Consider the following 22,428-nt stretch of genomic DNA (forward strand, 5'->3'; position numbering starts at 1 on the left):
CCTTGCTGGAAGGTGTCGATTATGGGTTGAAATACTGGGAAGCTTTTTGTCAGAGTTCTTCTAGTGTAAAAAACTGTAATCATGGAGAAACAACATCTGCTTCATTATATAAAGATCCTGGAACAATGGAGTAGTCAGGATTGGAAGGGACTTCAGGAGGTCATCGAGACACAAATCCCTGCTCAGAGCAGGGCTAGTTTTGCTCGCCCAACACTTTGATGAAGTTTTGAGTATCCACAAGGAAGGACTTTTCCCAGCTGCAGTAAGACTTTTTTTTTTTTTTTTTTTTGATGCTCAACTTAGTCTTTTTTTTCTTCTTCTGAATTAAAATTTTTACTACTCCAGAATGTGACTGATGCCTCTTGCTCTTTCACTGTGCAGCATGTGTTTTGGAGAAGGATGGCTGCTCAGCAAGCTTCAGTTAGCAGAAGGAATGCCTCCCTTAGTCTTATTTTTTTCCCATGTTAAACTCACTCTACTTCTTCAGGTACTCTTAAGTGTGCTCTGTGTCCTAAGCTATTTTTGTGTCCCTCTGTTGGAGTTGCTCCACTTTGTCAGCCCTGTTTTACTGAAGGCACATAAAACAAGCTTGTGCCCAGGTACATTGTCACAAGAGCAGAGCCTTCAGTTTCTGGCAACAATGCTTCTGGAGTAGCCAAGCATGAGGTTAAGACTTCACTGCCTCAACAAGAAAACGTCTCATGACTATCCAATTTACAAGGAAAAGGGGTGCATGAGACCAATAGGGTTTGAAGTTTTGATACTTAAATTTCGGGGGCTTATTTTCAGTTTTTTTTCCTCGGAAGGTATAAGAGAGATTGGATTGATGAAGCTGCTTAAAGTTCAGAGCCTCAGGAATCTGTCGTGTTTAATTCATGAAAAATAAGGGTGAGGATATATAGCTTCAGTCACTAATGAACATTGCTGAGCAGTTTATCTGGATGTGACAGAACAGTCTTGAAACTGTTACTTTTTAATGCCATGACAACACTGCTGCCTTTCCAAATTTCTGTATAAGCTGCACAAGTACTACCTCAGAATGTAGTATGCAGGTCATGCTGCTACCAGGAGTGCACACTATTAGATGTATAATGGTGTCTTTACTATTTAGCTGGTTTAAAAGGTATAGAAATAGGAAATATAAAAATGGCCGTATTCACAAAAACTGTGTAGATTTGCACCATAGGAAGCTAAAATCAAACGTAAAATACTAAGAGAAACTGACAGGTGTTTTGAATTTTTTTTACTAAGTAAAGAGAAATCATTAAAAGAGAGAAAGTGTGGTATTAACACTTCTGAAACCTTCAAATCAGAGAGGTACTCCTCAGGAAATAGCTGTTGCTGCCATTCAGTTACTGAGTGAATAACTGACTGAAGTTTGAGTGGTCATACTGTGCAGTTTTGTCAAGCCACACAAATATCTAAGTTAAAGCTCATGGAATACAGTGGAAGTCCTTTATTTGTTGATACCAAATCTGAGTAATGAGTTTAGAGAGCATTAATCTTGTCGTAAATACAGAGAGTTAAGTAAAATTATTTGAACATTGAAATTGTATTGTAACCAGAAAAACCTGGATGTATGAAATATTTTATGTTCACAGAATCTTCAGCTGCTTGGAGCAACTGCAATTGAAGATAAACTACAAGACAAAGTGCCTGAAACCATAGAGACACTCATGAAAGCAGACATAAAAATTTGGATACTTACTGGGGACAAACAAGAAACTGCAATTAATATTGGTACTATATTTGCATTTATTTGATGTCTTTGTTACATGTTTAAAAAGAATAGCAGTTGATGGAGTAAAATTTCTTTCAGAATGGAAAGTTGTCTTGTAAAAAATAATTTTATTATATGTCACTCCAGAACTTGAATGTGAATTTATTTTTTAGTCAGTGATAGGGTAGGGAATGGTGGATTCTGCCGCTGTTAAAATACTAAGAGCAAGAAAAAGTTACATTAGAGAGGAGGCAAAAAAATAGGAAATTGTACTTTTTTACAGCATATGAAATGAATTAAAAGAATACATTGGCTTTTGACAGTGAAAAAGAATAATGTTAAGAGCATGTAAATATTCTTGGTTTCCCTTCTCTATTTTTCCTTCTTTCCAAGAAAGATGAACTAACGTACTATAACACTTTAACAAAGGTTTATTTTTATTATTTCCTTTTATTATGAAGGATGGTAAAAAAAATTATCATTCAACAATGACAAATCCATATCATTAGTTATAGATGAAAGCTGCTTTTAACATTTAATATTCTTTGTGTGTTACCATATCAGCACTTACTGCTGTAGTATAGATACATGTCCAAAATAAAGCCATATAGATCCTTTTTATTGGATGTTATTTCTGATCTTAATGAACTCTCCATGTGCACATGATACAGTTGATCTAAGGTTATTTTCCTTAGTATCTTCAGGTTTGAGGCAATACATATAATACCAATATTTCTACTTTATTAGGAATGGTGATACGTACTTTTGACTAGGCAGCCTACGTCATTAGCATAGAAAATGCATCCTGTTTAGTGCATCAAAGAATAAAAGAAAAAAGTGAAAAGGTGTATATATGCAAGTTTTGAAGGAAATACAAGTTGCATTCTAAAAATTTACAAGGCTCAGGGCAATCTGTTGTTTACTGTAACTCTCTTTAAAGCACCTCTGAATAAGGCAGAGCAGTTGCAAGTTGCAGCAAGGGAAAATCTAACTGTTCTGCCCTAGTGCCTGTATGTACTGTTATAAAATACAGTACAATTTTTTTTATAATTTATTTCAGCTAGGGAAATCCTGTTTTTAATTCTGTCTTTAGTTCTCTTAAAGGAAAAAAAATGGCATATTATATTATAATGGATTTTGTGAAAGCAATTTTTAAAAGCAAAATCTTTCCTAACAGGACACTCCTGTAAACTTTTGAGAAAGAACATGGGACTAATTGTTATAAATGAAGGCTCTCTTGACGTAAGTAAAATCTTTGAAGTTCTCAGTTAATTAAACATTATTTTAGTATTTAAAATATCCAGACATCATATTGAAGGTGGTATAAAAAATAAGTGTCTGTTTATCTGAACAAACATAGAAAATTCTGCTAAAACCATGATTTGAGGGGTGGTTGTTTATGTTTGTTCTGGGAGTTTGCTTTCTTTATTTTAGTATTCCATGCTTGGAAGGCTGTATGGTGTTTGTGACAGAATGTTGCTGGATAACTGGAAAACAGTCTATACCTCCTGAAATTACAGGGTAGCTACTACACAAAGGAACTTGTCAACTATGAGCCAACGAATTCCATGTAGTAGATTTCATCCATGCAGGCTCAAAGCCAGGAGCTTCACATTATGCAAGCATTACAAATAAACCACTTCTAGTGTGATGATTCAAAAGTTCAATAAATATCTATCAAGCAGTGTCTTTTTATAGTAAATTTATTTATATATAGTGTAAGAATAAAAGGTAGTAGCTGCAATGACTGCACTGTAGCTGCAATAACTTCACTGTTCTTCCTGTTTCAAACTGGAGTGTCTAGATTTTATAGAGATTGAGATCCTTTCCTTGCATGCCCAAAGTACAGAGTACATGGAAATGCAAGTATCTTATGCCAGCTGAATTTGTACATGCAAACTGATCACTTGCAGATCTCGTTTTGGCAATAACACATATAACGGTTTCCTTCAGCAGCAGGTGAATGTAGTCTGAGAGGTAGATCAAAAAATAAGAGTAAATTAGCTCTATGCAAATATTTTAAAAAGAGACTATAAAGTTTTCTGCCTCGTGATAGTGTGCATTTTACTGTTTGATGAATGTATGTCTTGGGTCCTACCCTTTGCTTGCTACTGGTTGGTAAGGCATGTCGGTCTCTATTTCTATCGTGACTCATTACCTTGAGTAAACTGCCTTGAACGTTCTAATAGAGGAGTGGATCAGGTCTCAGGAAATGGAGAGAGGGATGGACTGCTGTGATTGCAGAATGCTGAGTCAGTGCTGCGAAGGCAGATCAGTTCCTCTTTCCTTTCTGCACACTAGTAACAAGACTAGTTGGCAAGAGACTATAATACTTAGTTGGAACAGTATCTGTTAAGGAATTCACATGGAATGAAACTTTGGCTTTTGAGTAGCATAGGTCCACCTCTGTGCACCCCTGAGGGGTGCTGGACAGCCCAGTTTCATCATTGTGAGAGGAACTGAACAGCCAGGAAACCTTGACAAAAATAATCCCAGTGTCATGGACCTTGTTCATTTGGGATCTTTGAGAAGAGTTGCTCTGTGGCTGTAAGGTATAGACTCTTGGCTATATAAAGATATGGATAGGTTCGTTGGAGTTAGGGAGGTTGGCTTTTCTTGATCTGCATACTCTTCTGAAAAGCACTGAAATCTTGCACTGAGAACAGTGGCATTAAGTGGACGATTCTTCCCATTGCTTTTGAAGTATTAATATTTTCCCATTGCATACCAGTGGCTTCTCCTAAAACACAGCGTGCTCAAAACTAATCCCTTTATGGACAGGCAGAGTCTCCTGTCTCTAAGACATGTAAGAAAAAAAAAGATTTAACAAAACAAATGCCTCATCAATTTGGTCATTGTTACAACTTAAGCATGCAAGACAGAGGAAGTTAGAATAAAAAATATTTGTTCAGACTGTATTCCACCTCTGTGAACTGAGCTTACAAAGAATGTGCTAAAATAAAAGATCCTCTTTTATATGAAAAATTACCCTTATTCATGAAATTATAAGAAAAATACCTCAACCCCACCCACCTCCCTAGTCCCCAACAGGCATCAGCTGGTATAGAGCTGGAAGTATTTAGGTATCTCAACTCTTTGGAACATTATTTGTTCTGGGGTTCTAGTCCCATGAACATCTTACCTTAGCTTCACAAGCAAAATATGGGTTTTGTTAGTCAGTTCTTAAGGATGTGTACAAGAGCACTGGATTTTATTTGCCTTCATATTAACCTAATGGACTGCTAAATTTCACTATAATACTATTAATCACAGACAGATGTCATAACATAGCCTTATAAATTTATTTGTGGATTTAAACTGGAACTACAAAATAGTTTGATTACCATTCAGTTTCATGAAAAATTTTCCACTGAAGTATGAAAAATATTTTATAAGGGACATTTTTATGCTGCTTTTAATCTGAGGCATGTGATTTCAGCATAGGGAGTATGCCCTCAAAGGAATTTTAAATACAACAGTTTTATAACTGGAGTTTTGTTTTGTCTTGGTGTCCTGGTTTAGGGCAAATTTGGGAGGAAACCTCCAAATGGGGTTCCTCTGGAGAGCAAACCCAAACGGCCTCTCCCCCAGCCTGTCCTGGAAAATGAACTTCCGCAAAGAAAAGTGGAAAAAACTATTTATTTAACAAACAAAATGCCCACAAGCATGAGGAATGAAAAAATATGAAACAATAAAACCTCTCGCTGCTCCGAAGAGAGATGGAAAAACTGAGGAAGTCCTTGCCAGGAGTTAGCTCAGCTCCCTCAGTCTATTATCAGTCCAAGTCCCTTTGGTGCTGGAAAATGCCGAGGTCCAGGCCCCGGTGGGCTGCGGGTACCAGATCCCAGTCCTCCTCTGGGTTTTCAGTCCAGAGCAGATTTAAACAATCCCAAGAAAAAGGAAAAATAAAACCATCCAGGAAGCTTCTTTGCCTCAACTAGCTAAGCTAACTAAAAAATCCTCTCTCTGGCCACTGTCCGTGTATCCGATGCACGCATGGTCCTGAGGAAGAGAGAAAGAAAAATGCGGAGGAGTGAACACTGTTTCAAAACAAACTGCGCGCTTCTTCTTTCCCTGCTTCACTCTCAGAACCAGTGTTAAAGATACAGCACGCACAGAACAGACAGTTGGGGATACAGGCATCATAGTCACCCCAGGACACTTGCTATATGGGGTTTTTGTTTTAATATGTAGTATTCTTGAAGCTACCTGATGGCATGTCTGCTTCCAATAAAAAATTAAGGTCAGTTTAAACAAAAGAGTACACCACTAAACAGTGCCACATCCCACAAGCGTTTTGAGTACTTCTGTAGGTGGTGACTCCATCACTTCCCTGGGCAGCCTGTGCCAATGTCTGAACATCGTTTTAGTAAAGAATTTTTTCTTATATCCAGTCTAAACCTCCGCTGGCAAAACTTGAGGCTGTGTCCTCTTGTCCTGTCACAGGTTGCATGGAAGAAGAGTCTGACCCCCATCACACTGTAACCTCCTTTCATGCAGCTGTAGTGAGCAATATACTCAAAATATACAAAAATTCCCTGGGCCTCCTCTTCTCCAGGCTGAACAATCCTAGCTGCCTCTTCTGCTTCAGACCCTTCCCCAGCTCCATTGCCATTCTCTGGACATGTGCTGGCATCCCAATGTCTTCCTTGTACTGAGAGGCCCAGAACTGACACAGGAGTTGAGGTGTGGTCTCACCAGTGCTGAGTGCAGAGGGACAGTCACTGCCCTGGTCCTGCTGGCCACACTGTTTCTGACACAGGCCAGGATGCCACTGGCTGCCTTGGCCACCTGGGCACAGCTGACTCATGTTCAGCTGGCTGTCAAACAGCACCTACAGGTGCTGCTTTTACAGTTCTATCCAGTAAACAGTGCACCCATCCCAGCCACAGTAAGACAGTTTCTCCAGGAGAATGGCTTGAGAGACAGTCCCAAAGGCTTTACTGAGGAGTGGGTAGACTACTTCCACAGTCCAGTCCTTCCCTCATCCACTATTCATGTCACCTTGTTGTAGAAGATCAGGTTTATCAAACAGGATCTGCCTTCCCTAAATCCATGCTGACTGGTCCTGTTCCCCTGGTTGAACAACATGTGCCTTGTGCTGACACTCAAGATGCTCTGTTCCGTGAACTTCCCTGGCTGACAGCCATGCAGTTCTCCCAAATCCTCCTGACACTTCTTTTAGATGGATGTCACATTGGCAAACCTTCAGCTGTATGGGACCTCCAAGGCTAACTAGGACTGATGAAAAGTGTTGGATGTGGAAGAGCCTAGTGAGCTCTTCCAGTAGGTCCCTCAGCACCCTCAGGTGGATCTCACTGGGGTCTATGCACTTGCATATCCACTTGGCAGAGACCATTTACTCGTTCTGAATTATGGGGATTTCATTAAACACAAGAAATGGTAGATGGGAGGAATATGACTTTTCATGTGTTGTTTAAACTTTGATAGAAATTAAATAGCCCACAGAGATGAGAAAAATTGCAATTTCCTTTACATTGTAATATTTCTTAATTAGAGAAGGTGCTCTGAAAAAGAGTTACAGAAACTGTAACTGTTGTCATTTTAAAGGCTTTTTAAAGTGTGATTTTAAGCAGTGGAACGTCACTTCTGTCAGTTTCTAGTGGATGGGAGCCAGGAAATAAGTGCAGATTTCCCCAACAGCCTAGTCTCATTTTAGATAAAACAATGAATCTTTAGAAGGTCAGTAGAAGCAAAATAGTTAAAAAGCCATTAACAACAATGTGTGGAACTGGAAGGAGTAAGTTGAGGTGAAAAGGCAAAGCAGCATCTAATATGGGAATTTGTTGTCATAGGATGTCATTAGTTTCCAAGCCAATATTATACAAGCAGAAGAGGGTTTTTTTCCATCTTCCTTTCTTCTCTAAAATACTTCTTACGTCTGGGCTGTGAAGCAGAAAACAGAAGAAAAGTGTATTGTAACTCTATAAAGATCTTTCAAAAAGAATGAAGCAATAAAACAATATTTTTTATCTTTCATGACACTCCATGGTAGAGCTGCACTGTAGCTAACTAGATGTCAGTGACTTTTCTAAAGCAGGTTGCTGTATAAATGAATACATATGAATGTATTGTGTACTGAATGTAATCTGAAGTTCTCAGTACTAGATCACAAAATAATGCCTTCTGTAGGTGTGATTCAAACTGTCATTAGCAATTGCAAAATACAAAATACGTTCCTTTGTATAATGTGTGCTTGATGTTATAATTGTTAAATTATGTTAAAATATGAATTTAATGTGATAGAATTCTCAGTTATAGTGCCTGTAATTATATAATGAATTGCCTTTTTTCCTTTTTTTTCTAAACATTTTGGAACATTTTATATAATAGTGAATTCTAGTATCTCTACATATATGAATCATCATTTGTATTATTATATTAGTTTACTGTATACCTGTGTCTTTTGGTGGATATTTATGCAACTGTGGTTGCCAGTCAAAGGCATTAAAAGTTCCACCATAACTTACACACTTTTTTTTTTTGGCAGAGTGCACGAGCAATCTACACAACATTTCTACTGTGTTTCTAATAGTGTAACTATTGCAAATATTCTCTTCACTTTATAAATTTCACAACAGAATCAAAAGGCAACATCTTCAAAAACCAGTGCTAGTGTTTCTGATCATAGTGAAAATACTGGATTTAAAAATATTAAGAATTAAAAATAACGGGCACCATTTTTTTGTGCAACAGGGAACAAGAGAGACACTCAGCCATCATTGTAGTACTCTTGGTGATGCTTTAAGGAAGGAAAATGATTTTGCTCTCATCATCGATGGTAAATCTCTGAAGTATGCTTTGACATTTGGAGTAAGACAGTATTTCCTGGATTTGGCTCTGTCATGTAAAGCTGTTATTTGTTGCAGGTAAGGTTTATGTTATTGTCTCTCCATGCTATTTTTATTGACATATAAAAGTTAAGAATCTGAAGTTACGAAATTAAGTCATTCAAGTGAAGTATCATTGTAGAGCAGTATGCAACAGAGTGTACCTGTCCAAGTCCAGATTGCACATTTCCAGAAACATCATTTGTAATCCATTGAGAGTAGTCTCAATAAGGTTGAGTCACTAATCTTGACCTTGAATTGATATTATAGTTAACCACAGGTTTTATCATATCTAGAGTCATCTGTAGGTCTTTCTCCACAGGTTACTTTTCTATAAGACATGGATGACACTGTCTAAGAAGTGCACAAAAATGTTAAAGGTACTACTCAGGGTGCTTCATATTACCTGAAGGTGGTGGAAACGCCTTCTTAAATCATTATTATGCCAAATTATTATAGAGTTCTTCTATACAATGAAACCTTTCATCCTTTTCTGTAAATATCAACTATTACAGCTATAAACTTCCATTGTTCCATTAAAATAAATCAGATTCATCTGAACAATCCGTTCAAAATGAAACTATTTTTCTGCTTTGCAAAAGGACACAGAAAAGGAACTAATATTACAGTATCCAAATAACCAACAGGTTTCTAGTCTTTCCATCCCTTCTGAAGAGCAATGTCATGCTACCAAGCGATTTTTCAATTAATGTTTTTGTGCTTAAGCTTCGTAGTCATGCTTTAGTCTGAAACAGTTTGAATTCCAAACTAAGGTTTTACTGTCTTTTAAACTGAGAAGTAACTGTAATGAACAGTTTATACTGTGAATAAACACTTTCCTAATGGCAGTGGTCTTTCTGACAGGTAAGTTGGAATATTGTGCTTTTTCTACTAGGTTGAGTTTGCTTAGTACAGTAACAAGCAGGAGATGCATGTAGAACTGATCTTTTAAAGCTGTATTTCTTTTTCTTCTCTTTCTTTGATTACAAAATATGTTTTATGCCATTTGAAGAGATAATTTGTCTGTTGGACTGTGTGATCATTGAGAGGTATTCTGTACATAAAGCTGTCCTTTAGTGTTTGCATTCTTGTAAAAAACAACAAAGTGCAAAATGAAAGCTTCTGTACTAGTAGTATTCTTATTCTCTCTGCCATTTCTTCATTTTACACTTCTGTAATATACTTAGGTCAATTGGTTTCAATGCATATCTAGATATATGTCTGACATATTTTGTGGTTGCTTAAAAATTGGCTACAGGTTTAAAACTAAAATACTTGCTCGTAACACTGTTTTAATGTGAACATTTTTAATATCCCATGTTTCCCAAAAGTCAAAATCCTGCCAAAATGTTTGTGTCTGTTAAATGCTTTGTCTTTAGTAAGAAAAATGTCATTTCCTTGTTAATGAGCTTGAAAATAAAAAGTTTTAAATGGTATTTTTTAATTAAGGTCAATCACTTTTTAAAAAATTACATATATATACAAACAACCCAGACTAAACAAAAATGTAAACGTTTTCTTCATACATATAAAGGCAGTAAACATCTTAAGCTCCCCTTCATTCTAAAAGTACAAATTATATCACTTTCTTTTAAGTTTGCAGACTGCATTGACTTGTGCAGAAGCATTTATTACTAGTGGATTCTTCCTAAGACTAGCTGTAGCACAGATGATGCTGACAAATATTCAGTAGATACTTCTCTTAAAAAAATAAAATCTGTATATGTTATTAATTTCAAGCAGATGCTTGGCTTAAAGACTTTAGCTCACTGAATTCCAACTCTGTATTGGTTTCAGAGTAATATATGCAAGAAAAATGTTAAGTGGGTTATTCTGGAGTAAAAATGTACAGCTAAGAGTGAGCAAAATTAATGAAAAATATTTTTTACTGGTTTCACCATGAAGTTGAGGCAGTGACAGTGCCATCTTCCAGCTGCTCCTATAATATTGTCTAATAAAGAATTAAGGCACTGTTCCTGAAAAGTTAAAAAGATGAAAAATAACTACTCATGTCAGGGGTCTTCTGTAGAAACTGGCTGCAACAAGTCTTGGTACAATTCTCCACAGCAGAGTTCAAATAAAACATATACCAAAAGATCATAAAAGGATTTTTTTCATATAGGTGGACCAGAGGATCTTTCAGAAGGGGTGTTGCCCAGAAACTTTCCTCCCAGGTTTTCCATAAGGCTGTATTCATTCCACACAGTTTTTTCAGAAGTCCAGTAGTTGTGCTGGCCACTGAATAATGTGGATACATAGCCACCTTCAATTTGAAGACTGTACTGTTTTTCATTCCTTTATTTTTTTAAATACATTTTAAAATAATTCTCTCTAACACACTTGGTAAGGTGACTTCCTCAACATAGAATCCTCTTTCAGCTTTTCAAATAGTCCAAAGTTCAGAAATGTTGTTTTTTATAAATTTTGCTGTGAATGTGATTCTAGCATGTACCCTTGAAGGGCGATAACAAGACCACGTCACTGACCAGGGTATTAATTGGCCTGGGTTAATTACCTTTTCACAGAACATAAAGTATGTTTTAAAAGTACAGTCATTTTAAAATCCAGTATTAAACCTGTCTCTTATTTTTATCCCTTAGGGTATCACCGCTTCAAAAATCTGAAGTTGTAGAAATGGTAAAAAAACAAGTGAAGGTAGTAACTTTAGCAATTGGTGATGGAGCAAATGATGTTAGTATGATACAAACAGCACATGTTGGTGTTGGTATCAGTGGCAATGAAGGTCTGCAGGCTGCTAATTCTTCAGACTACTCAATTGCTCAGGTAAGTCATTACACTGCAAAATACTGCAATAAAATATTTTAAAATATGATTAACATTCGTTTATGTATGTCTTAATTGTATGTTTGTTCATTTTTCATATTTTTTGCAGTTCAAGTATTTGAAGAACTTGCTGTTGGTTCATGGAGCCTGGAATTACAACAGAGTAGCTAAATGCATCTTGTATTGCTTCTACAAGAATATAGTCCTTTATATTATCGAGGTAATTTTATATGAAATGTTACTTCTTGAAAGTAAAATCTTAATTTTGAGCTTTTGGTTATTTTATATGATTTTACAGAAGTATTTTAACTATAAATAAATTCCTACTATTACTGAATCTTAAAAACTTCAATAAACTGATTTTTTTTTTTTTTTTTTTTTTTTACTTTAAGCAACCCAGCTGTTCTAAAACTGCATAGTAAATAATAGTACCAAATGTGTTTATAATATTGCTAGCTTATTAAAGTGCTGTACATGTAACATCATTGCAGTAATTAAGGACTCTAGTTACAAGCTTTAGTGTGTGCTTCAGCTCTGTGTGCTGGTGTCAGTCGGGTTCACAATCTGAAGCCCTTTGGAAGGTCTCTGTTCACTGCAAGTTGCTGTTCAGAGCAGTGCCCAGGGTTTTTTACACACAGGTTGAGTTCCCTTCTTGGGTACCTTTCACCTGCTGGATGGGGAGACCGTGCATCCTCAGGCAGAACAGGGATACTTTCCTGAAGGTAGCTGACCTAGTTTTTTCACCTGGGATTTTAAGGAGTGAAATCATGTGAAAAATACAGTGACATGAGAGAACTGTGTTGTAATAAATGTACATTTATTGGTAGGTATGGTTAGAACAGAATGAATAATTACAGTTTTCACTATCTTCATGATCACACAGCAACCATAAAATTTTGACCATATTTTTAAATAAATTTTTAAACCTGCTCTTTCCCCTCTCTTCCTTTTCTTCCAACAGCTGCTGTATCTTTTATAATCAAACATATATAGATAGTAATTACATTTGTAACGGATTCAAACTTTGTATTCGCAATGAAACTTTGGGTTAAAAATGTGGAAAAAATGCTTAATTTCTGAAAATAGTGACCACAAAATAAATTTTATAAATAGTCTTACATATTTTTACATTAATGGCGTTGACAGATACACTTTAAATTTTCATCTTCTTTTAAATTTGTTCTCAGTTTAGTATCTTAAACTTGCAAAGTAAGTATTCAGTTTTACTGGAAGAATGTGCCTTATTTCTGTTAAACCTGATGTAAACATTAGATTAATATTTCCAATTTTTATACTTATTTATGTAACCTTACTCGTTGCAATATTTGAAAATACTTCAATCGTTTTTTTATGTACAAAAGTTGTAGCCAAAAGTGTGAGGTTTTCTTTACCATATTTTTACATTTTCTAAATTTCCTCTTTTTTTTCCCTCTTTACTCTTATTACTGCAAATAGATTTCAATCTAAGGAGCAGCAAGTTTGTAGCCTGTTTAGAAAAATATAAAGTAGGAAGCTATAGAAAAAGCAAGATCACTGAAGATCCTTTCTTGCTTAGAAGTGCCAGACTTTAGATCCTGTGTTTCAAAGGTTGGATATCTACTTGTATGATCAGACTTCCAGAAGTACTGATTAGCAGCAGCTCTAGAAGTATTTGAAAAAAACAGTATCAATGTATACTTTGCTTATAGAAAGCATACAAAGGTTGGCTTTAGAACACAATAACTTATTTTTCTTAGATTTCTGTCATTGTCACCTACAAACATATTGTAAATTTATAACTTAAATCAGATAGAAATATCCCACTCTTTGTATTTTGAGAAAGAAAGTTAAATGCAGGGTAGAGAGATCATAGCCTAAAGATCAAAAGGCTTTGATTTTAGGAAAAGGTAGTCTCTTCCTCCTGAGCAGATGGAAGGGCAAAGAGATCATTTTGATATGGGTTTTTATGACCCTTTATGTATATATAATGCATGCAAGCATTTTGCCATGTACACCTTCTCTGAAGGACAAAATAAATTCTGTTTGAATTCCTGTATACCCAACGTTTTTCAGCTCAGAAAACTTTTCAGAGATGTTAATAGCTCATGTCAATACTGTGAGTGAATGGGCAGAAATTCATCATTGAATGTCTCCAGAAAGGACAACTGCCAGTCTTGAATCTCTCTTTTCAGTTTTATTGTACAGACCAGGCGTGGGAGCAGAGAGCTCAATGAGTATTTGTAAGCTGCTGCTTAATATGCAGAAATGCTACATCAGGAAAACTTCTGTGAGGCTTTTGTGGCCACACCTCCTCCTTCCTGGAGTTTAGAAAATAGTACTGTGAAAGACATGTCTGGAAGTTTCTTCAAATAAGTTTGCTTTTATTCTGACAATAACTAAAAATGCCTTGCCTTAATAGATATGTATCCCTATGTATACTTAATAGATGTGCATCCTATCTTTTAATGTCTGCTCAGTACTAATCAAGAAAGTGATGGAAAATATTCCATTTAATCTAAAATACAGCCTTTATTCCAGGCATTTGTGGACTGCTATGAAACTGATGTCAATTGGTTTCTTAGTTCAGAAAGTGGTAAAGGTCTACAGTAATACTCAGGCACAGTGATCAGTGCTTATTGACACTTGAACTCCTATTCATAAGAAACTAGAAGTGGTCTGTAATAATGTTTTTCTACTGTGTGTCTTGAAGCAATAGTTATTTAAATATGGGCCTCATTTTTTTGTATAGGACTAGGCACAATGACTTGAGAGGTTATGTTCTGATGTATTATTCTAAATTGCAAGTGAAAACTCTGAATCTTTAATAGACCACGAGTGTGCTTTATTAAGCCTGTATAGAGCATCACACTCGTGTAGGATAAGCCTAAAGCCTCATACTTGTTTTGGAGGGGCTGTCATTACTTTATAATGGTGGCTGAGATTGAGATTGATCTCATGATTGAGAACTCCTTTGTGGATTGATTTAGTTCTATAATTACCATTACTGTATACATACTTGTTGTTAAACTATTCATTTTATGAAGTTATGCAAATCACCCTTTGACATCAAAATTTTCCTATGCCTACTTCTCATTTTGCTATCTAGTAATATAGATAGCAAAATAGCTAATTAACTCTAAATAACTGATTCATATTAAATAAAAGGCATTTACAATTTTAAAAAGTAAGATTTGATTTTTACCCAATATGAAACATTAAATGAAAGAGTAAAAGACAAGACAAACAGAAGAAACAGATGTGCAGAGTTGAGATTTAAAGTTCAGTCGCAGATGTTTAAACATGGCTGTTTGTAGCTGTTAGGAAAATAATTAATTTACTAGGTAATTAGAGCTGTAATGACTTGTTTAATTCCATAAGGTTTGGATGATGGGGAGGTTATTTACCCCCTCCCCCAAGGTCGTTTCTCCCCACTGCTGAGTTACCCACTTCCTGCTGTTCATGTCCATAACTGGAATTTACCATTTTGTTCCTAATTTCCTTTGCCTGGCATATCAGATGAGTAGCCATGATCATACTGAGACCCATAAAATGCATAACCCCAAACATGAGCAGGGTTCCTGCACAGACTCACACTGGGTCTGAGCTGCTCAGTTCAGCTGCTGTGCTTCACTGTGCTGTGGCTTACTTGAGGTGTGCAAACTGCACTGAGTTCAGTTTGAAACACAGACAGCAGACAATGACTGTGCTCATGCCCACATTTTTGCATTGTGTGCTTGGAAAACTTAGAAATACAAGGATCTGTGTTAAAGTCCATCTCATTTTAGACAGTGTGGGGACTTAAACCTTTCCTTTTCTATGGAAAATTTTGTAGCCGTTGAACTACAGAATGGTCTGAATTTTCACTGCCTGTTCACATATATAGTCTAAAATACTTTTTAAGAACACCAATCACCTGTCCTTCTGTAAAGGGGACCTGGATTATTAATTTGAGTTGTTAGAGTAGGACCTATACACTAGGAGAGAAGTGTTTGAGTCTGCTCCTAAATTAGTACCATGTACAGCATCCTAAAAACTTATTTTGCAGCTACGACTGCCTTCATTGTCCATCATAACTGGGATGAAACACTTGTCTCTGAATAAATTGCCCACTGCAGAGCAAGTGTGTCTTTTCATTCTCACTATTAATAATGTACTAAGCTCCATATTGCTTTTTTCATATAGGGTTAATAGTGTCATTTTCTAGGGCCCAAGATACAGAAGCTAAGGCAAATAGGTGGGTTATTTTGCTCCTGTCTTGCAGTTTGAGATGAGGGCTGTATTTGTCCTTTGTCTTTTCTTTTTCCACCTTTTAGATCTTTTAATTTTGAGCCACTGTTATTTGAGTCAGTTTTTCTTAATGTGAACACCCAAATACTATCTTGTAAATAATATAAAGTTAATGTTTCTGCTTAGATACTAAAGATTTTTCTCTCTTAAAGTTATTTATCTGATTTCCACTAAACAGTAGTGTTTCTACTAAAGATCACTGCTTTTAGCCACATTGAAAGATTTCTTCTTCATGGACTTTTTTTGATAGATTCCATAAGAACTTCAGAACCTAGAGGTGCTACCAAATTTCACCTCTCTTTAGTTTGCATCTAGACCTCTGACCAAGATATATTCCAGTTCCTTGTTACACTAAAATGAACTAAAATGCCTATAACTTGCATGCTTTCTTTAGAAAAAAGTAAATGCTATTATTTCAGGACGTCAATATTATGCCTGAAAGGATTTCTTTACGATTTTATAGTAAAGCTGTTTTCAGTTTAAATACCTTGAAAATTCTAACTTAAATTCTGTACAAAATACGCTGAAAGCAACATTCCATTGTAAATTAAAATTTTACCCTAAAAATTTGCATTGCTTTGTAAAAGTCACTCCAAAACATTTCCAAGTGTTGCTTAGCATCGTTTACCTGTAAGAGCAGTCAACATGTGGAATAGATTTAGCATATGTATTTAGGCCTTTCATTTAAAATTAGCATTTTATAACACTTTGTCTGCTAGTTAAATCACAGTAGAAAGTTAATGTCTTTTCCATATACTCCTTGGTTATGAGAGGTCAAGTCTGTGTGTACTTGTAGTCTTTTATTTTTTTCCTAGAGAGTGATACTTTTCTTAATTCTATCTGAAATTACCAGCAATGAAATGTGCACATATTTATGACCAGCTACTGGTCAGCTGACCAGCTACATATTTTCCACAACCCTACCCCTTTCAAGTCAATATTTCTAAAATTTACTCCAGTATTTGATACAAACAAGGGGAAAAAACATCAATTGTACTGATGTTGAGTGCATAATTAATTATTCTGTACTGCACAATTGATTATGTACTCATCTTGCGCCCTTACGCTCAGCCACTGAGAAACTGCTGCCAAAAACTGTCTGCTAAATCCATCACAATTAAATCAGAATTCATACTTTGAAAGTCAAAAATCAAAATACGAAAGAGCTGATAAAAATCTGATTCAGCTGAAATAAGGTAATTCCATTGTCTTTTCAGTGTATAGTCCAAAAGGTTAGGAAACTGTGCTTGTTGCACTTAAATTCTACCAAAGTAAACAAATCTAGCATTGTAAGATTTTTGAAAATTCAGGGTATTCTCTCTATATATATTATTGCAGCCTTGAACAGTCATGACTTTGTATCCAATCTTGTTTAAATAAATGGTCACCAAAAAAAAAAATTTATCTGTCGAACAAATAGCAATTTTGGCTGGATTTTACCTCCTGGATTTTTAGTCTTAATAGTTGCCAAATTCAGGAGGTTTTCCATCTCAAAGTAGTCAGAAACATGTTCAGGCATTGCACCACATGATTTAGAAAAAACCCTGAATCTGGTCATGGAATCCAGTCACCTGGAGGCCAGCCTGGGTGCATACTGATAACCATACATATTGATTACAGCAATTCATGCTTCCTTAATGAAGTTCAATGAAATGTGAGCTGCAAGAAAGCAGCATCTAAAAATTCATGTGAAAAACATGAGTCTTAAATGGAGTAAAATGTTCAGATGATTTTGATTTGTCTTACCTAAGAGCTTGAATTTGTACTAGACAGCATAGTTTCAGTGTAACCTGTTAATAAAGATTGATCAGATGTGCTTATTCTCTACTTTGTCATTAAACTAATACAAGGATGAGGAAATAGGAGAAAGTAGATATGCTGGATGCTATGCTGAAAAATATTAGAAAATATGTTACCACACCTTTCAAATTAAATTTGTTTTCTTTTAACCTTTTAGCAAAAAATGATAAAACTTACACAATTAAAGAGATGTCCACTTCCCTCTCTAAAGTACCCTGTAGCTGAGTTCGTGCTTCTTAACTGAATAGTTCTACTTCAGTGTTTTGGTAAAGCTTAATCCTTTCATGAGTAAGGATTATTGGTAGTTTTAAGTTCCAAACAGCAGTTTAATCTATGAATTCTGTTAGTCAAGTTTGCTAAAAATGGGAAGGCAATGACGACTAATCTGTAGATTCCCCATCCACTAGCCCATATTTCTCAGAAATTTTATTTCATTAGTAATTAAGTGAGCTTAAATCACTTTGAAAACCTTAAAGAACCTGACATTTCTTCTGAAAATAGCTACCTCCTTTGAATGTTTTCCGATTTACATGGAATTGTTCACACATCTGACTAGATTGCCCACTATCTGTTCTTGATTGAAAGTTGGGTTTATCATTACTTTTTTCGTATGAGTTTAAACCAAAACACTTTCAGCTGTGTTCTAAATATGTTTTAGGGGTATCCTTTTTTCATGAAGCTAAGGAAAAATCTGTTTATTGTACCTTGCAAGACATTTGAGTAATACACAGTTCTGATCTTTTGCAGGTCTGGTTTGCATTTGTCAATGGCTTTTCTGGACAAATTCTTTTTGAAAGATGGTGTATAGGTCTTTACAATGTGGTAAGATAATTTTTGTGCCTTTAGTTACATTTAACAATTAATGTTTCTTGAGTAAGCAGTCTTTAAGCAAATCCTCACCTCTAAAGTTTTGCAATTTTTTTCTGTTTAAACCATCTGCTAGATGTTTACAGCAATGCCTCCTCTAACTCTTGGAATATTTGAGAGATCCTGCCGAAAAGAAAACATGCTGAAATACCCTGAGTTATACAAGACTTCCCAAAATGCCCTGGACTTTAACACTAAGGTAGATCTTTTTAAAAATCAAACATAATAAAGCAAAAAGTCGTAGGGCTTCAGTATATTTACCCTTTTTGTTCTATGCTGCTCATAATTAAAAATGGAGGGGATTTTTTTTACTACTATTTCCAGGTGTACACTTGTTGGTGAATGGTACAAATCATATTACAAATCATATATATATATATGATATTTGTATATATATTTGTGTATATACGTATATATATGCTATATATTTATTTAATATATTATATTTATACATAAAATATATAATAATATATTAATTAATATATCTCTATTATTCGTGTGTATATATTTGTGTGCATATATATGTATATATTAATTTTTAACAGGTATGGAAATGGACAACAAGGATTTCATTTTTTCAATCCTTTTTTTTTCTCTGCTGCTGGTAATAAAGCTGTCTTCTGTAGGCAGAAGTGATTAGACCTCACTGTTGCTGGGCTGTATGTATTTGTACTGTTATATGGAAATGGATTACTGAAGCCTGTGGAGAAGTGTTGCACAGGACAATAAGAACTGTCACTAGATTTGTAGAGGGAGGGACGTGGTACTATTCCTTGCCAATTTGGAGTTGTGATTTTATGGTTTAATTTTGAGTTTTGGAAAGAAATGCTTGGAGTCAAGAATGTGTCAGTGTGGATCAAAAGGAATCTGAAATTACTTTTGGTGAGAAATGGATGATATTCATCTTAGAGAAACTAGAATAAGTAGTTGTAAAAGAATGTAGGATTCTTTAATACATAAAATATACAAAATTTCTACAGCGTTGCCCATAAATAATCTCTTTAAAAAAACTAAATTAAACTTGTACCTGAATCTGTGATTTCATGAATATTTGACTTTTGTAAGAGTTCCTTCTGATTTTATTTTTTTGTAAATATAATTCTGACTTTTCAAGTAACGTCATTTTATGTTGAACTTGGGGACATTTTCGATACATCCTTGAATTAACAATGCCTATGTGTGATGGTCTGTAGTAGATGTGCAGAGCTGATACAGCATAATTAGCTCTTATATGTGTTCCACTTTTGCTGTATAACTGGAGTTACCCCAAAATATAGAATTATTTGTCTAAACTATATTTGTTCACTGAAGCAGATGAGATTTTTCTCCTTCTTCCTCATCTCATCCCTTCACCTACAAAAGCCAACCTGAAAGTTGTAAGAACACTAGATAACAGAGTCTCTTGTGTCCCTGTGAATGCTTTTCAAATATGAGGCTTTTCATGGTCCCATAAATACAGACACTTTTGTGTTATTATAGTTTTAATAAATAGTGTAAGTATGAGTTGCAACAGTTGTTTTTTTCTGTTTTAAAATAGATTTTAATATTTTCTTTATTGGACAAATGTATTGTTGACCTAATTGGAAATTCTGTGGCTGTTCCCATACGACATTTGCTATGGGTAAACGTCTACAAACTCACCAGCTACAAAATTCCCACCTATATAAGTTGAATAGTTGGTGTTAAAGATTTGGAAACATTACTGCCTTGAATATTGATGCAGATATTTGTTATGGTAAAAGGGATCAAAGGTTATGAGGTCATGACAGAGGTTAAAGGATTAGCATGGGACAAAAAGAATTGGTCAGGAAAATGGAAAAGTAGAACTAATTTTTCTTGCACCCACCTGTGCTTTCTGTCAAATAAAAACTTCTGGTAATGACACAGCAAGAAGGAGAGACAAAGGTTAATGACTAGCACAAGTTTAAATGTGCAAAGTATTGGAGTGTAAATTGGACCATGCAACCTAGTGTAGCTGTGTAATCTAACAAAAGATGTTGAGACATTGTGGAAAATGTGAGACAGGCAACTTAATTTCAATTTTTTGAACACCTTAACACTCAAGATACAGGTCATTTGCACTAAAAGCCGCAACAGTGAAAAGCATTGTTAATGAAGAAAACATAATTGCCATACAGAAGGAAGTGGGCTACATATTTTTTATTAAGTTTCTTAGGTCATTATGCAATATATTATGGAAAGCATTAATACAGTGTTTATTCTTAAACTTAATACAGTTCTTTGCCAAAGTCATCTTTTACAAATGGAAATAAGTTTGAAAGTAAAGCATCAATTGTTTAGCAAATACATTAGAGGAATTATGATCAATAATCATAATATATATGTATGATCAAATTGTACTCCTCAAGAATAGAGTATGTAAGGAGAAATTTAAGGAAGAAACTAATAAATTTTTAATTTTTTTAAAATTCCTTTCTGTTTGGAAATATATAGGTTAGGCATATGTGTAACTCAGGTTTTGATTTTTCTTCTATCTAAATTTATTCTAATACTAAATGTAAATTATAAAAGCTAGAGTCCTTTTTAATTCCCCACTTAGAATGTAGCAGTCGTTCAAGCTGTCTAGTTTAGTTTAATTTTTCTGATGATATTCCTGTATGTTTATATTTTAATTTCCCTTCTGAATTGAAATTAAAAGGAGAAGATAATACACTTTTTTCCAAAGCATAAAAATAAACAAATGACCCATGAAGAGCGAGGAGGCAGAAAGTGCCTGTCAGTTATATTACTTCACAGTGGTGGCCTAACAAAAACACATTTTGTGAATCTAACACACAGATAAAAAGAAAGGTCAGGGTTCACAGAACTAGTTTATTGCAAATGGTTCTCATGGATTTTCTGTTTTCTCTTTCTTAGGTTTTCTGGGTTCATTGTTTAAATGGCCTCTTCCACTCATTCATTCTGTTTTGGTTTCCACTAAAAGCCCTCCAGCATGGTAAGTATTATGAAAAATAAAAATATAAATGTTGAAAAGTACAATATTTCAAAATATTATCTTTTTTCTTAGGGAAATTTTGTAAATACTAACAGTTCAGTTAGTGATTAAATTTCAAGATACCATTTCTAGAACTAAACCAGATGCCATATAGATAAAATGTTTTATTTAAGATCTGTGTAAAGTAGGAATAATATTATGTACATACACATTTAACTACCCCAGTAACGTTTATGTAAACTGAAATGAGATGGAGAAAATGAGATTGCTATTTAGTTATGCAAATTTTTATAAAATACACTATCACAGTAAATACCTAGATGTTCCTAAAACACTACTATCCCTTGTATTGTCTCTTACATTTTGTCAGCATTTATTTTTATTTTGTATACATTCTGTCCTGCTATTTCAAGGCCATGCTAACCTGCTAGTTTATATTCCTATGAGTAGGATTGTGGCAGAGGAATGGTGACATCTTGGACTGCCAAGTCCTGTCCATCTTCTAGTTCAACTATTGTATTTGCACTCAAGCTGCAGAAGGAAGTGGGATGGTTGAGAGAAAGTGATGTTAATTAAAGGAAACTTGAAAGCACTGCTTCCATTTTGTAGAAATGTTTGGGGCTGGAAGACCTCTCCTAAAGGTGGGGTTTTGTTTTGTTTCCAGTTTGTGGGAAGAAAAAAAAAATCAAGTGTATACCTTGCAGCTTTTCTGAAAATTAGTCTCTTCTCAGGTTTGGCCATGTAGCCAAGCAGTCTGCCCTGGCATAGGGAACAGAAATGTTCTCATGGACATTTTGAAACTGCTGAGACTAGATAGCAAGACAGTTGCAGCTGCTTGTGCCCCAAAAGGCTGAGGGAAAAACACTCAGTGACTCCTAATGGGTAAAGGGAGGTATGTGGCAGCCTATTTACTCTGAAAGGCCACTCACATCACACTGAATGTGAGTTCAGTGGCAACAGTTTGCATTAGAGAGGTTTAGACAGCCCAGGATAATGAGATTCCCAAAATGTTCAGTGCATACTCTTAAACCATAAGCTCGAACTGAAACCCCTGTTCAAAGCTGTAGCAAATGCATGTGAGAGATTTATGCATTACACCATGGATAACTGTTTAATGAGTGTCTGTGGTGATGAAGAGTAGAGTTCATGGTTGAGTGGCATAGATACCTGTATAAGCACTTGTG

The 22,428-nt window shown here is 35.2% G+C and overlaps 1 protein-coding gene across 4 annotated transcripts in view; it reads left to right on the top strand.

Moving 5' to 3' along the window:
- ATP8A1 (ATPase phospholipid transporting 8A1) overlaps positions 1–22,428 on the top strand; it is a 104,604-nt gene that overhangs the window by 54,197 nt on the left and 27,979 nt on the right. For all 4 annotated transcript variants that reach the window (XM_066317065.1, XM_066317066.1, XM_066317064.1 and 1 more), the window contains 8 exons: positions 1,602–1,740; positions 2,898–2,962; positions 8,438–8,610; positions 11,172–11,355; positions 11,465–11,575; positions 18,169–18,243; positions 18,365–18,487; positions 21,166–21,244. In XM_066317065.1, coding sequence (XP_066173162.1) covers positions 1,602–1,740; positions 2,898–2,962; positions 8,438–8,610; positions 11,172–11,355; positions 11,465–11,575; positions 18,169–18,243; positions 18,365–18,487; positions 21,166–21,244 — 949 coding nt within the window. The remainder of the gene's footprint in view (positions 1–1,601; positions 1,741–2,897; positions 2,963–8,437; positions 8,611–11,171; positions 11,356–11,464; positions 11,576–18,168; positions 18,244–18,364; positions 18,488–21,165; positions 21,245–22,428) is intronic.

The sequence above is a fragment of the Sylvia atricapilla genome, chromosome 4 (assembly GCF_009819655.1).
Source record: "Sylvia atricapilla isolate bSylAtr1 chromosome 4, bSylAtr1.pri, whole genome shotgun sequence".
Lineage (NCBI taxonomy): Eukaryota > Metazoa > Chordata > Aves > Passeriformes > Sylviidae > Sylvia > Sylvia atricapilla.